The sequence below is a fragment of the Otolemur garnettii genome, unplaced genomic scaffold, assembly GCF_000181295.1.
Source record: "Otolemur garnettii isolate 467f Iridium unplaced genomic scaffold, OtoGar3 scaffold00007, whole genome shotgun sequence".
NCBI lineage: Eukaryota > Metazoa > Chordata > Mammalia > Primates > Galagidae > Otolemur > Otolemur garnettii.
Genome location: NW_003852402.1, coordinates 26398912 through 26412940, shown reverse-complemented (window position 1 = coordinate 26412940; position 14029 = coordinate 26398912). Strand labels below are relative to the sequence as shown.

Here is a 14029-nt window from a genome sequence, read left to right as displayed (position 1 = left end):
TCATTGTTGTTTGGCGGGTCCGGGCTGGGGATTCGAACCCGCCACCTTAGGTGTACGTGGCTGGCGCCTTAGCCAGTTGAGCTATAGGCGCCGAGCCGGCACTGGGATTTTTTAAAATCCAGTGTAGTTATTGGAAGAGTCTAAAAAGATCTCCCAATTATTAAATTGTTTTTAAATCCAGGGATCTCATAGCAGGCCACAATGAGCTTGAAGATCGTTGTATAAGCAGGATCTGATTTTTTATTATTTTTTTTCTTTTGCTTGCCAAGAGTTTTTTTTGTTTTTTAAAGTTTTAAAAATGATGACATAAATTTGTTTTTGAAAGTGGAGATGGTGTGAAGGAGAATGAATATTAAAATACCTGTTTCTATGGCTTGGGCTTCGTTGGTCTTCCACTGCTCCGCTACATCATTCGCTAATGGATCATCTGGATTGGGAGCACTTAACAAAGCCTGGATCGATAGCAGAACTGTGCGGATCTGCAGTGCTGGGGACCATTTATCTATGAAGGCAACAGGCCCAGCATGATGAAGCATGAGACAATAGGCCCAGAGTTACTGCATTTCCCTCCCACTGACCTCTGGGGTCTTTGTAAATGGCCAGATTACAATGTTTACATTTTAAATATGGAGTTTTACTAGAGAAATCTTAATAGCATATGATGATAAAGGTAATATCACTTACCTTTCAAAATATCTAAACATATTCTTCCCAACTTGTCTACATTAGGATGATAAATTTTGGTCATGAAACGTACTTTAGGAGCTGCCATTGGGTATTCTTCTGGAAGGAATAGTTCGAGTTTAAAAGTCCCTCCCTCAAAGGGGGAATCCTGGGGGCCAGCAATAACCACATGAAAATAACGGGCGTTGCTCTCATCTGGTTCTGCTTTAATGCCAGGAACTGGTTCCGCCAGCAAACGCTGGGTTTCCTATAACAGAAAAACAAGCATGTTTTGTGGAATAAATGTCATTTTGCAAGACACCAAAATTAAAATCAGAAAGTTCATCTCTTAGAATTAGGTATGATAGAACTTCCCCAATCTCCCAATGTTCTTTTTTTTTTTTTTTTTTTTTTGGCCATGGCTAGGTTTGAACCCACCACCTCCACATAGGGGGCCAGTGCCCTACTCCTTTGAGCCCCAGGCACCACCCTCCCAATGGGTTTTTATTTAACTTGTAAAATGGAATTTTTTTAAAAGGCAGTTTAAATAATTATAACCAGGTGAATGCAACTGCAACATATATTTATGAGGTATCATACATTCTGGCTACAAATATTGTAATGAAATCAGGTTAATGCAACTGATTTTTTAACATTTAATGTAGGTTTTTTGTTGTTGTTTTTTTTTCCAAGACAGAGTCTCACTGTTGCCCTTGGTAGAGTGCCACGGTGTCACAGCTCACAGCAACCTCAAACTCTTGGGCTTAACTCGCAATTCTCTTGCCTCAGCCTTCTAGGAGCTGGGACTACAGACGCCTGCCACAAGGCCCAACTATTTTTTTGTTGCAGTTGTTGCTTTAGCAGGCCCTGGCCGGGTTTGAACCTATGAGCCCTGGTGCATGTGGCCAGCACCCTAACCACTGAGCATGGGCGTCAAGCCATTTTCTACTTTCTATATGGTTTGGTCCCTCATCTGCTAAGATCTGCGTTCAAACTCGTTTTCTCAGTGAAGCCTCCATAACTGGCAATGCAAATTCCATTTTACTCTGCTCCACAGACTCCCTATCCCCACACCTCTACTTCATCCCCACTGTACTACTACTAGCACATCACACAGCTTGCTTGTATTGTTTGGAACGGAAACTCCAGAGGACTGTATCCTCAGCTTTTAAAAGTGTCTGGCACCACAGTGGGTGTTCAATAAATACTTGTTAAAAAAGAAAGAGCTAGGAATGGCTCATGCTTGTAATACTAGCACTCTGGGAAGCTGAGATGGGAGGATCCCTCGAACTTAGGAGTTGGAGACAAGCCTGAACAAGAGAGAGACTTCATCTCTACTAAAAATAAGGGGGAAAAAACTAGCCAGACATTTGTGACAGGCACCTGTATTCCTAGCTACTTGGGAGGCTGAAGCAAGAGGAATGCTTGAGCCCAGAAGTTTGAGGTTGCTGAGGTTTCACTCTAGCCTAGGCAACAGAGTGAAACTCTGTCTCAAAAAATAAAAAAAGAGAAGGGAATAAACTATGAGATGCTCATCTTTAAAACCATTAAAGCAGGATTATTTTCAAAGCAGAAAGGGCACATCATGTGAAGAAATAGTACAGCTTATATTTACTTTTAGCCAAAATAGTAATATTTAATATGCAAATTGACTATATATATAATCTCTCTCTTTTTTTTTTTTTTAGAGATAGAGTTTCACTTTATCACCCTCGGTAGAGTGCGGTGGCATCACAGCTCATAGCATCGCAGCTCTTGGGCTTAGGTGATTCTCTTGCCTCAGCCTCCCGAGTAGCTGGGACTACAGGTATCTGCCACAACGCCCAGCTATATTTTTGTTGCAGTTTGGCTGAGGTGGGTTTGAACCCACCACCCTTGGTATATGGGGCTGGCGCCCTACTCACTGAGCCACAGGCCCGGCCCTATATTTAACCTCTTTATTAGTAATATGTTTTCAACACTTTGAAGAGGCATAAGTAAAAAATACCTTCAAACACTACTAGATTTAAGCTTTTAGGTTATGAAAAATAATATTTTAGCTGCATTTGTTTTTTAGCCGGGGCTGGGTTTGAACTCGACACCTCAGGCATATGGGACCAGTGTCCTACCCTTTTGAGCCATAGGCACTGCCTTAGCTGCACTTTTTATACTGCCTTCACTTAAGAAAAATTATACACCTATAAACCCAGCTACTTGGGAGGCTGAGGCAAGAGAATGGCTTAAGTCCAAGAGTTTAAGGTTGCTGTGAGCTGTGACACCACAGCACTCTACCCAGGGCAACAGCTTCAGGCTGTGTCTTGTAAAAAAGAGAAGAGAAAAATTATACATCCAACATTGTTTCTGCACCATAATATACCAAAAAAGTCCTAAGATTTAGATACAAATCAAAACTCCTTCCCCAAAATGTGTTAAGTCCATGGCCATTTAAAGTAATGTCTTTGGTACTTTGAGACTTTTGGGGGGTGTTTGTTTTGTTTTAATCATAGCAGTGAAAGGGCAAATGAGAAACTATAATGCTACAAACCATTTTCAGCAAAGTGTTCTTTCATAGGATGAAAGTTAAAACATTTTTCAAAGCATTGAAAAGCTCAAGAGATAATAATGAAGGTTCCCAACTTTTGACTAAAACAAAAGATATTGGTCTTCACTTTTGGTAAAAAAGCAAAGGAGGAACAGAGGAATGGGAAAAAAACTGGATGGTACAATTCCTTGAATGCTGGCCTCTCCTCATCTCTAGTCCTCCTTCTGTTTTACTTAAAGTTTTCATATTTTTAAAAGGCATAAAGAGGGAGACTAGAAGAAAGAGAGCCAGGGGTCCAAGAGTCCCAAACCTCCCCTTCCTGGTTACGCAAAGTAGTAGCAGTTCTATTTGAAGCTACAGAAAGCTTCCAGAAGAGCTTCCAAGAAGAGCATATCCCAAAATAGCTTGAAAATCACTCCCAGGGCACCCTGGCACAGATGGAAATGGCACACACATTCTCATCTTCAGTTCAACCTCAAGAATCAGATATTCTTTCTAAAGAATGAACAGATTAAACACACCTTGTGATCCGATCAATCCTAAAATTTAATCAGAATAAGCTTGAATAAGCTTGCGTGGAATACATTTTTAAATAGTTTTTTTATGCTCTCACATCCTAATGGATTTTGATACAACAGATGAATAATTATATCACTAAACAGCAGCACTGATTTCTCAAAGAAACCCAGAGCATAAATTGTAGGAGGAAAAAAGAATGAGACCTAAACCAAATGAAACAAGTCTCAGATGCTAGCATCTGAAAAAGTATTGCCCACAGAAAATTGATGTCAACTTTTTTCCCTAAAAAGGCAAAAACTCAAGAGGAAATAAAATCCTTCCTTCTACTATTCAACACATAGTTAACTGTAAAATATCTTAGTTTTATACTATTCTTTGGTACAAAGACAATGAAGTACAATCTGATTTAAGCTAAATAAAAAGCTCAAACTACTACTTCACTTATCTATGTTTCTGAGCAAGTAATTCACAAGCCTCACCTTCTTTGTCTATATACTTTACATTACCTCTCATGAAGAGTTACTACAAACATCAAATATGGGAACTGTGAAAGGATCTGACAAATCAGATCACATCTGAAGGCCAACCTCATACAAGAAACTCAAAAGAATGTAGTGAAAAATTCCATCATCTATTAAATAAATATGTTTTTAAATAAAAGAGAATAACCTTCAGTTGCATTCTATGATCCTTACTATGTTTAAAAGCAATGCAAGGATGGAATCCCAGGTAGAAATGAACTCAGGGCCGTGCATAACAAGGTACTGTAGACCAGTCGTCCCCAACCTCATCCCACACCTCTACCCAACAGCAGTTAAGGGAGGGTGAGCAAGTGAAGCATGAGCAGTATTTACAGCCACTCCCTATGGCTAACATCACCACGTGAGCTACTACCTCCTGTCAGGTAAGCAGGGGCATTAGATTTTCATAGGAATGTGAACCCTACTGTAAACTGTGCCTGCAAGGGATCTAAGTTGCATGCTCCTTATGAGAATCTAATACCTGATAATCTGAGGTGAAGATGTAATTACACTGAATTGATGGATTCCAAAACCAGCCTCCCTGCCCACTAGTTATGGAAAAACTGTCTTCCATGAAATCTGTCCCTGGTACCAAAAAAGTTTGGGACCACTGCATACACTATGCTCAGGAAATTAGTTACTAGAGTAGAAAAGGAATTTCATAAAAGAGCAGGACATGGATTTATTTAGTTTTTTATTTTTTTGGAGATAGAGAGTTTCATTATGTTACCCTCGGTAGAGTGCCATAGCATCACAGTTCACAGCAACCTCAAACTCTTGGGCACAAGAGATCCTCTTGCCTCAGCCTCCCAAGTATTGGGACTATAAGCATCCGCTACCACGCCTGACTACTTTTTAGACAGGGTCTCACTCTTGCTCAGTTGGTCTTGAAACCTGAACTCAAGCAATCCACCTACCTTGGCATCCCAGAGTGACAGGATTACAGGTATGAAGCATTGTGCCCAGCCCAGGGACACAGATTTAAACGGCAATGAGATTAAGTCTCAAGGAAGGTAACTCATCTAACAAATGCATGTAATAGTACATGCCACTAATCCTCCAAATACCGTATCAAACTGATCTAATTATGCATATCAACAGATCTACTGTGACTTGAAAAGCAAACCCCAGAATCACATTAAACTACAATATTTGCCATTCTGTCAAATAATCTCTATTCACCAGGACCTTTTCCATTTTCAAGTTCAATACTAATTTGTGCTCAGTATAAAGCAACGTAAAGTCTTATATGTTCTGTATAACTGCAATGCATCATATTCACGTCTACATTAATTAGCTTTTCTCCATTTAGAATATTCTCTAAAACACAACACTGACATTCATGACTAATAATGCCAAATATAGATCTTTTAGCTCATCTTGACCAAGAGCTGTCTGATAATTCAGTAACTCTACCAATTTCATTATTGCAAATAAGTGTTATAAAACTGAGCGATGCTTTGATGCCTACTCTTATCTGCTCAAACCTCGTCATTTTGTCTTTAAGGGATTCAAAAATATTATCAAACAAGGACTCCTTTGGGGGGGATTACTAATAAAGCAAATGTGAGTTCTTCATTATACATTCAATTGTAAACTACTTGAAGGAATCTGCAAATTCTATATGTAAGTGGCCATTTTTAAAATAACACTACTTATGGACATTTTTGACTGCATGCCCCCAAACTTCAAATTATCTGGAAACTTTGTGAATTTTACTGTATGACTTAGCTCAATGATGTCTTTTAGGAACATACATATCTCATTATAAAACTGTATTTTAGTTGGTATTAGAAACAGCACCAGGCTCGGCACCTGTGGCTCAAGTAGCTAAGGCACCAGCCACATACACCTAAGGTGGCAGGTTCAAATCCAGCCCGGGCCCACCAAACAACAATGATGGCTGCAACCAAAGAAAAAAAAAAAAATCGCCAGGTGTTGTGGTGGGTGCCTGTGGTCCCAGCTACTTGGGAGGCTAAGGCAGGAGACTCACTTGAGCCCAGGAGTTGGAGATTGCTGTGAGTTGTGACACTACAGCACTCTACCCAGGGGTATAGCTTGAGGCACTGTCTCAAAAATAAAAAAGAAAGAAACAGCACCAAAGTTGGGTTCAATTTCCTCACTATACTACTTAATCATAAGGCCAGACAGAGGACACAAAGATAAAAAAAGTCTGATGAGTACTTTTCTCTGCATCAGCATTGTTTAGCAGAATAAACAAGACACATGTAATTAAAATTTTCTAGCAACCACCACATGAAAAAAGTAAAATAAATTTTAATTAATATATTTTATTTACCCTAATATGTTCAAAATACCGTTTCAGTATGTAATCAATATGAAAATTATTAATGACGTATCTTACCTTTATCATACTGCCATACTGTCCAGTGTGTTATTTACACTTACAATAATAGCACATGCTAATTTGAAAATTTGTTTGGAGGTTCTAGCAGGGGAGCACAAATACTTGTATACCCTTGACTGAAGAATGGTCCTCCACCATCACAAAAGGTTGTCCTCTTTGACCCAGCATACAGCCTCCAAAGGGACACACGTAGCACAGTGAGAAAGAAAGGGGACACCAGCCGGGCACAGTGGTTCATGCCTGTAATTCTAATACTCTGGGAGGCTGAAGTGGGTGGACTGGTTGAGCTCAGGAGTTTGAGACTAGCCTGAGCAAAAGTGAGACCCTGTTTCTACTAAAAATAGAAAAACTGAGGCAAGAGGATTGCTTGAGGCCAAGAGTTGAAGCTTGCAGTGAGCCATGACACCACAGCACTCTAACCAGGGCAACAGCTTAAGACTCTGTCTCAAAATAGAAAAAAATGGGGATACCTACCTCACCAGCCAGATCAGCTGAACCAACCCTAGTGATCAATGGGGTGACTAATGGGTGGTGCAGCCAGATCATCCTATATGCACATACCAATTTGAACAAGCCTTACCAATTTGAATAAGCCACTTTTCAACTGCTCAATTAGCTACACAGGGCTAATAGCTACACACAGGTCAGTGAAACATAAGATAATCATGTTATAATGATGTTACTAACTGGTTGTTAAGAATAATTTAACTTATTTCATATAGTGAGTAAAATTTTGTAGAGAAACTACAAAACATCAAAAAATTCCCCTCAAAAAATTCTACATAGAAAAGTAACGTCAGAATATCTGAAATCACCAGCAAAAGGAATGCGTACACGATTTATTGCTTGCGACAGTCAAGAAATTATGTTTGAAAATGATGATATGTAGCAATTCCAAAAAAAACAATGAATTAATTATTTTAATTCAAACAAGTCAACTGCATGAAGGGCTAATCACAGAGGAATAATTTTAATTTCTACAGGCCACACTACCCCCTAGTGGACAGAAGAGATCATCTACCTAAATCTCTTTCCATTGTAAACCAAAAAACTCTTACAAAAGTTAAGTATTTTACCCAAGTGCACTTAAGTTTTTGAAGTTTAGTGAAAGAAACAGAAACTTGAGAGTGAAAAAGACTTCTGAAAGTCTAAGTATATATGACCCGGTTGTTTCCCTGGTCTGAATTAGTCTGGAAGCTTCTCCCTTTATTTCAGTTTTCTGTTCATGAATACCACTCTGCTTACTATATATAACCAACACAGTAACTCTTGGTTTACTTGTCAGACCCTAAACTATCTGAAGATGGGAATCCCAGCTAGCAAATGGTGGTAAGTGCTAAATAAATGCTTGTTCAGTGAGTAAGTGCCTACATGCTTAGGCACCACACAGAGCTAATGAGAGGATTACTATGTGTTTGCTGGTAACTCCTACCTTAGGAACAGCATTTAAGATTATTACTTAGCAGGTTATACTGTACTTGCCCTACCCTAACCCCAATAGGTAAGCTCCATAAAAGCAAGGACTAGATACAATTATCAAGCACTGATCTTCAAAATGTGGGAAATCAAACACTCTAGTAACAATAAAAACTATGATAACTGTGTGAAATCCTGGTTTAAGTGCTGTATATGTATTAACACATTTAATAACTCTCATACATACTCATCTTACAAATAAGGAACTAACCAACCAAAGCCAGCAGATGCCAGAACCAAGATTCAAATTCAAGCTGTTAGGCTCTACTCAGTCTGGCTTCAGCGCCTGTTTCTTTCTTTTTTTTTGAGACAGAGCCTCAAGCTGTCGGCCTAGGTAGAGTGCCATGGCATCACAGTTCACAGCAACCTCCAACTACTGGGCTCAAGCGATTCTCCTGCCTCCCAAGTAACTGGGACTACAGGCGCCCGCCACAACGCCTGGCTATTTTTTGGTTCCAGCCGTCGTTGTTTGGTGGGCCCTGGCTGGATTCAAACCTACCAGCTCAGGTGTATGTGGTTGGCACTTTAGCTGCTTGAACCACAGGTGCCTAGCCTCAGTGCCTGTTTCTTAATCTCAATGTTACACATAAAGACATTTAAAACTATATAAGCAGTAAAGGTCAAATGTTCAGAAATAGCACAGGAGAAGGGCTATTTTCAGTCCTTTACAATCATGAAGTGCTTCATAAAAGAGATAAATTTAGCTTTATGTAATGTCACTTTAATTTTTTTTCTTTTTGAACTGGAAACTGAAGAAGTATACAGTCTTATTAAAATAAACTAGGCTCGGCGCCTGTGGCTCAAGCAGCTAAGGCGCCAGCCACATACACCTAAGGTGGCGGGTTCGAATCCCCAGCCCGGGCCTGCCAAACAACAATGATGGCTGCAACCAAAAAATGGCCAGGCGTTGTGGCGGGCGCCTGTGGTCCCAGCTACTTGGGAGGCTGAGGCAAGAGACTCGCTTGAGCCCAGGAGTTGGAGGTTGCTGTGAGCTGTGATGCCACAGCACTCTACCCAGGGGGACAGCTTGAGGCTCTGTCTCAAAAATAAATAAATAAATAAATAAACTAGAAAATTTGTTTTATTTGATTAAAAACACTGGTATATATCATTCAACCTGTAATTATCTATTATGTGTCAAACCATTTTGCCTTTTTTTTGAGACAGAGTCTCAAGCTATCACCCTGGGTAGAGTGTTATGGCATCATAGCTCACAGCAACCTCCAACTTGGGCTTAAGCAATCCTCTTGCTTCAGTTTTTCTATTTGTAGTAAAGATGGGGTCTCACTTTTGCTCAGGCAGTCTACCCACCTCGGCCTCCCAGAGTGCTAGGATTACAAGTGTGAGCCACCATGTCAGCCAATTTTTCCTATCTTGATATGCATGAAACTATTATACTCTTAAAATGTTCTTGTGACTCTGAAACATGAATATACTTATAAAGGTCTAATTGCTTATTTTGTGCATGACTTTGTTGTATTAATGAACTGGAAGAGGGAAAACAGTTGATTTCATCATCAGTATAAAGTATACATAAGTCAGTCTTTGAAAAATGCATTTTATAATTGGTATGTCAAAGTTTTGAAGGTACAGGAGGTATGAGTCAGGATACTGTATGAACAGCAGGACTAGATTAGGGGCCTATTATGTTTCTGTTTATTTCTAAAGACTTCTTTTTTTAAAGTCTTCTGGAAAGATAAGAAATTTAAAGTTTTAAATCTCTTTTTTTCCCTCTTTTTGGGGAAAGATTTCCAATTATTGGCATCATAGCTAAAAATGGTATCAACTACTCCTTCATAAAATACTCAAATCCTAAAAAATGTCCTTTGACTACCCAGCATTGTAATTAACAGAACTATAGCAGTTAAGCCTCTTCATTTTCTCTGGTTCTTGATTTGATGGATGATGTAACACTTCTTTGCTTGAATTTTCTTTAGCCCCAGCTCAAAAAATAAAAATAAGACCTCAGTGATTCAAACAATGTAGCTGTCTTTCTGTTTTAATGAACTCCATGTCTCAGGAATGGTCTGACGCTGTTATCTCAGAACCCTGAATAAAAAGAGAGGACCTAGCTTGAGACTACCGTGTGCCATGGTCCTAAGGTACTAATTAACAAACCCATAGTATATTTTACATTCTAAGAGTTGGTATATAACTTAGTAGGTGAAGTAGAAGATGATCTTCTGTATTTATCATGAATGAAAATTAGGGAAATTTTTTAAAAGCCTGCTTCTGAATGGTGAACATTAAAATCACGAGTAATGCATTAACAAAAATAAATGAACTTGTAAAAAAAATTCAGGTTTTATACATTAAGTATGATGTAGACTGTGGTCTTTTCTTTCTTAAAATTTGAAGTGGTCATTTAAAGTTGTTAATTCATTAAGACCCTTCTATATAATTTTAGCCATTTGCCTATATTAAACAATGGTAAAAATTCCCCCATTCATTCACATTATTTCTTTTTACCTCCCCTTGCTTAAGTTGGGAGCATAAGATTGTGAAAATTTGGCTCGACACCTAAGGTGGTGGGTTAGAATCCAGCCCGGCCCGCCAAACAACAATGATGGCTGCAACCGAAAAAAAAAATAGCCAGGCGTTGTAGCGGGCACCTGTGGTCCCAGCTACTTGGGAGGCAGAGACAGGAGACTCGCTTGAGCCCAGGAGTTGGAGGTTGTTGTGAGCTATGCCACGGCACTCTACCCAGGGAGACAGCTTGAGGCTCTGTCTCAAAAAAAAAAAAGATAGTGAAAATTTGAAGTAACTATTGCAGAAAATAGAAAAACTTACCTATAGCCACACAAAAGGACTGCCTGGCAGCATGAAGGGCAAAGTGAGGTTTGTAGTGGGCATTCAGCATTCCCTTTGGCCACTTCACAGCTAAAACAATCTAATTTGGGAATTAGCATACTCTCACACACACCTTTATTCTCATCTCCCTCAATAGAAGCTGAAGTCTTATTTCCCAGTAACTCTCTACCAACTAAGTATGTGATCAGTCAAAACCTGTGTGGCTAAGAAAGAAGAATGCATTCTGGAGAGAATAGCCATAGTTATCGCTAGGAGCAACTGAAAAATTTTAGCAGTAGCATCCTGTACTCGGCTTCAGCAATCCCACTATAACACTGTAGAGGATACATCCACCATGGTGCAATTTACGAAGCTTGTTGCTGGCTGACTCTTTCTTTGGCCCTTCTGAAGACTGTGTGAGGTACCTAATAACTCTCTTTTTTTTTTTTTTTTTGAGGCAGAGCCTCAAGCTATAAGGGCTACAGATGCCGTGCATCACAGCTCACAGCAACCTCAAACACCTGGGCTTAAGTGATTCTTCTGCCTCAGCCTCCTGAGTAGCTGGGACTACAGGAGTTGGCCACAACACCCAGCTGTTTTTTGGTCGTAGCTGTCATTGTTTGGCAGGCCCAGGCCAGATTCGAACCCGCCAGCTATGTTGTATGTGACTGGTGCCTCAGCAACTTGAGCTACAGGCACCACCCATAACTCTTAATAAATATCATTTCTGCTTAAAGTAGCCAAAGCTGGCTTTTGTTGCTTACTAAAATTACAAAGTCTAAACTAGACAGGAAAGCAAGTGAAGAAAAAGTAACAATTAACAGACCAGAGGCGGGGGAGAATGAGTAAGTCAAGAAACTAAATATCTATTTAGGATTAAATGGGGTCAAAAATGGAGAGCATACAAATCAGCTAAACTTTTTTTTTGTTTGTTTTCTTTTGTTTTTAGAGACAAGAGTCTCACTTTGTCACCCTGGGTAGAGTGCTGTCGCATCACAGCTCACAGCAACCTCCAGCTCTTGGGCTTAGGTGATTCTCTTGCCTCAGCCTCCCGAGTAGCTGGGACTACAGGCACCTGCCACGCCTGGCTATTTTTTGGTTGTAGTTGTCATTGTTGTTTGGCAGGCCTGGGCTGGATTCGAACCCGCCAGCTACAGTGTATGTAGCCGACATCTTAGCTGCTTGAGCTACTGGAACCAAGCCTGAACACTTTTTTATTATTAGAATGGGATAAATTGGGCGGTGCCTGTAGCTCAAAGGAGTAGGACGATGGCCCCATATGCCAGAAGTGGTGGGTTCAAACCCAGCCCTGGCCAAAAACTGCAAAAAAAAAAAAAAAAAAAAGAATGGGCTAATATTGCTATATGCTTACTTAGACTGTATCCTGAACATTTAAGCCAATATTCAACAGCTAAATACATGCAAGGAAGAAATTTTTTGCTAAAAGCACCTGCTTTTTCCCCTAGTTTTTTTTCCCCCTTGCTCATTGAAGAAAAATATGAAATTAACTTAATGCTTTTCTTTCAGGTTACTACTGGTTTCAAACAGAGCAATCACAAAAACCTGAGGATACCCCATTAATAGGGAAGGCCATGACAGCTAAGAACAGATGGAAACAGAGCAGTTGAATCTTTCAGTGAGACAAATAAAAAACAAGTTAGTTGACTGCTATTTACATTCTCAATCCAATTGTGCCACTGACACAATTTTGTCCAAAATCTGAACCCTTGGAGAAAAAATTAAAATAATCTTTCACACTCTCCATACTAACTCTGAGATAAGTTAGGAATCATTCTGATATTAATGAGTTCTACCTTTCCCAATAAGCATCCTTTAGCGGGGATACCACAACACACAGCTTTCAGGAGACGACCAGTCACACTGTAGTCTGAATGAATGATACCCCTTGGAATTATGCAGTCCAAGAACCTAAGTACTTTGAGTTAAAGAATAAAACTTCAGTTTGGCAGCTACAAAAATCAATTTTATTATTGTCTAACTCTGGGAACATGGGTTAGACATTCTTTTTTTGCATATACATTATAATAAAATCAAAATGCATTATTTACCTGAAACATTCCATTTTCCTATCCACTGTTTAAATAAGGGCATTGTTGTGCTTTCAAAATTTTATACTCAAAAATATTTAATGTTATCTACAGTGAGCGTGATACATAAATGACAATTTTTCCACACACTAGGAAAATGTTGATTCTTTTTTTTTTTTTTTTAAGAGACAGAGTCTCACTCTGTTGCCCTAGGTAGAGTGTCCTCGAGTCACAGCTCACAGCAACCTCCAGCTCTTGGGCTTAGGCCATTCTCTTGCCTCAGCCTCCCCAGGAGCTGGGACTTTAGGTGCCCGCCACAATGCCTGGCTATTTTTTTGTTGGAGTTTGGCCAGGGCCAGGTTCAAACCCACTACCCTTGGTATGTGGGGCCGGTACCCTACTCACTGAGCCACAGGCACCGCCCAGGAAAATGTTGATTCTTTTTATGTTAACAGTGAAGCAGCATTTTTGCAAAACCAGAAACAGTATTATGTTGGGCTCTATTCTTTACACTCTAATCCTTCCAATCACCGTAGGGCTAGGTTAGTATACTAATTTAAGCAGATAAAAGAAAAAACTGAGAGGTCAAATAAGGTTGACAAAGCTAGTATTTGGCAAAGCTAGAAGTCAAAACCTAGGGAATCGGACCCAGATTCTATGTACCTACCATACAAAACCACAAATCCCCACATTCCCTAAATCAATGCCCCATCCTTGCCCCAAAGTGGAAAATAAAGCCAAGTCATTTGAGCCATGGTAGCAGCATTTCAATTAAGAGGTAAGCAATAGGCTTAATACTGCTGAATACTGCTGAAAAGTAGGTGTGCACCTTCTGGAGAAAGCTATTCCTTACACACGTTGACACTTAACTTGGTATCCCCGACTAAACTAGTTCCTAGAGGTCAAGGCCTGGGTGTAATGTTTATAATCCCAATGCTTAACACCACAATGTGTTTCACATTCCTTACTGGATGAATGAACAGATCAACTACAGAACTACTGAGAACAACCCCACAGAGGAAAGAAAATCACTGACTGGGTAAAGGAGAAATTCTGGAACTTCTAGAAATGATAGGCAGAGGCGGCTATAAATGGCAGGAATATGCAGGGACAAAAAAAAAAA

At 39.7% G+C, this 14029-nt stretch overlaps 1 protein-coding gene across 1 annotated transcript in view; it reads right to left on the bottom strand.

Annotated features, from left to right (window-relative positions):
- Window positions 1-5719, bottom strand: part of UBE2N (ubiquitin conjugating enzyme E2 N) — a 7978-nt gene extending 2259 nt beyond the window's left edge. Inside the window, exons 1-3 of the mRNA XM_012814154.2 lie at window positions 5696-5719; window positions 685-931; window positions 362-502 (exon numbers count right to left, since the gene is read on the bottom strand). Coding sequence (XP_012669608.1) covers window positions 362-502; window positions 685-931; window positions 5696-5719 — 412 coding nt within the window. The remainder of the gene's footprint in view (window positions 1-361; window positions 503-684; window positions 932-5695) is intronic.
- Window positions 5720-14029: the final 8310 nt, after the last annotated feature.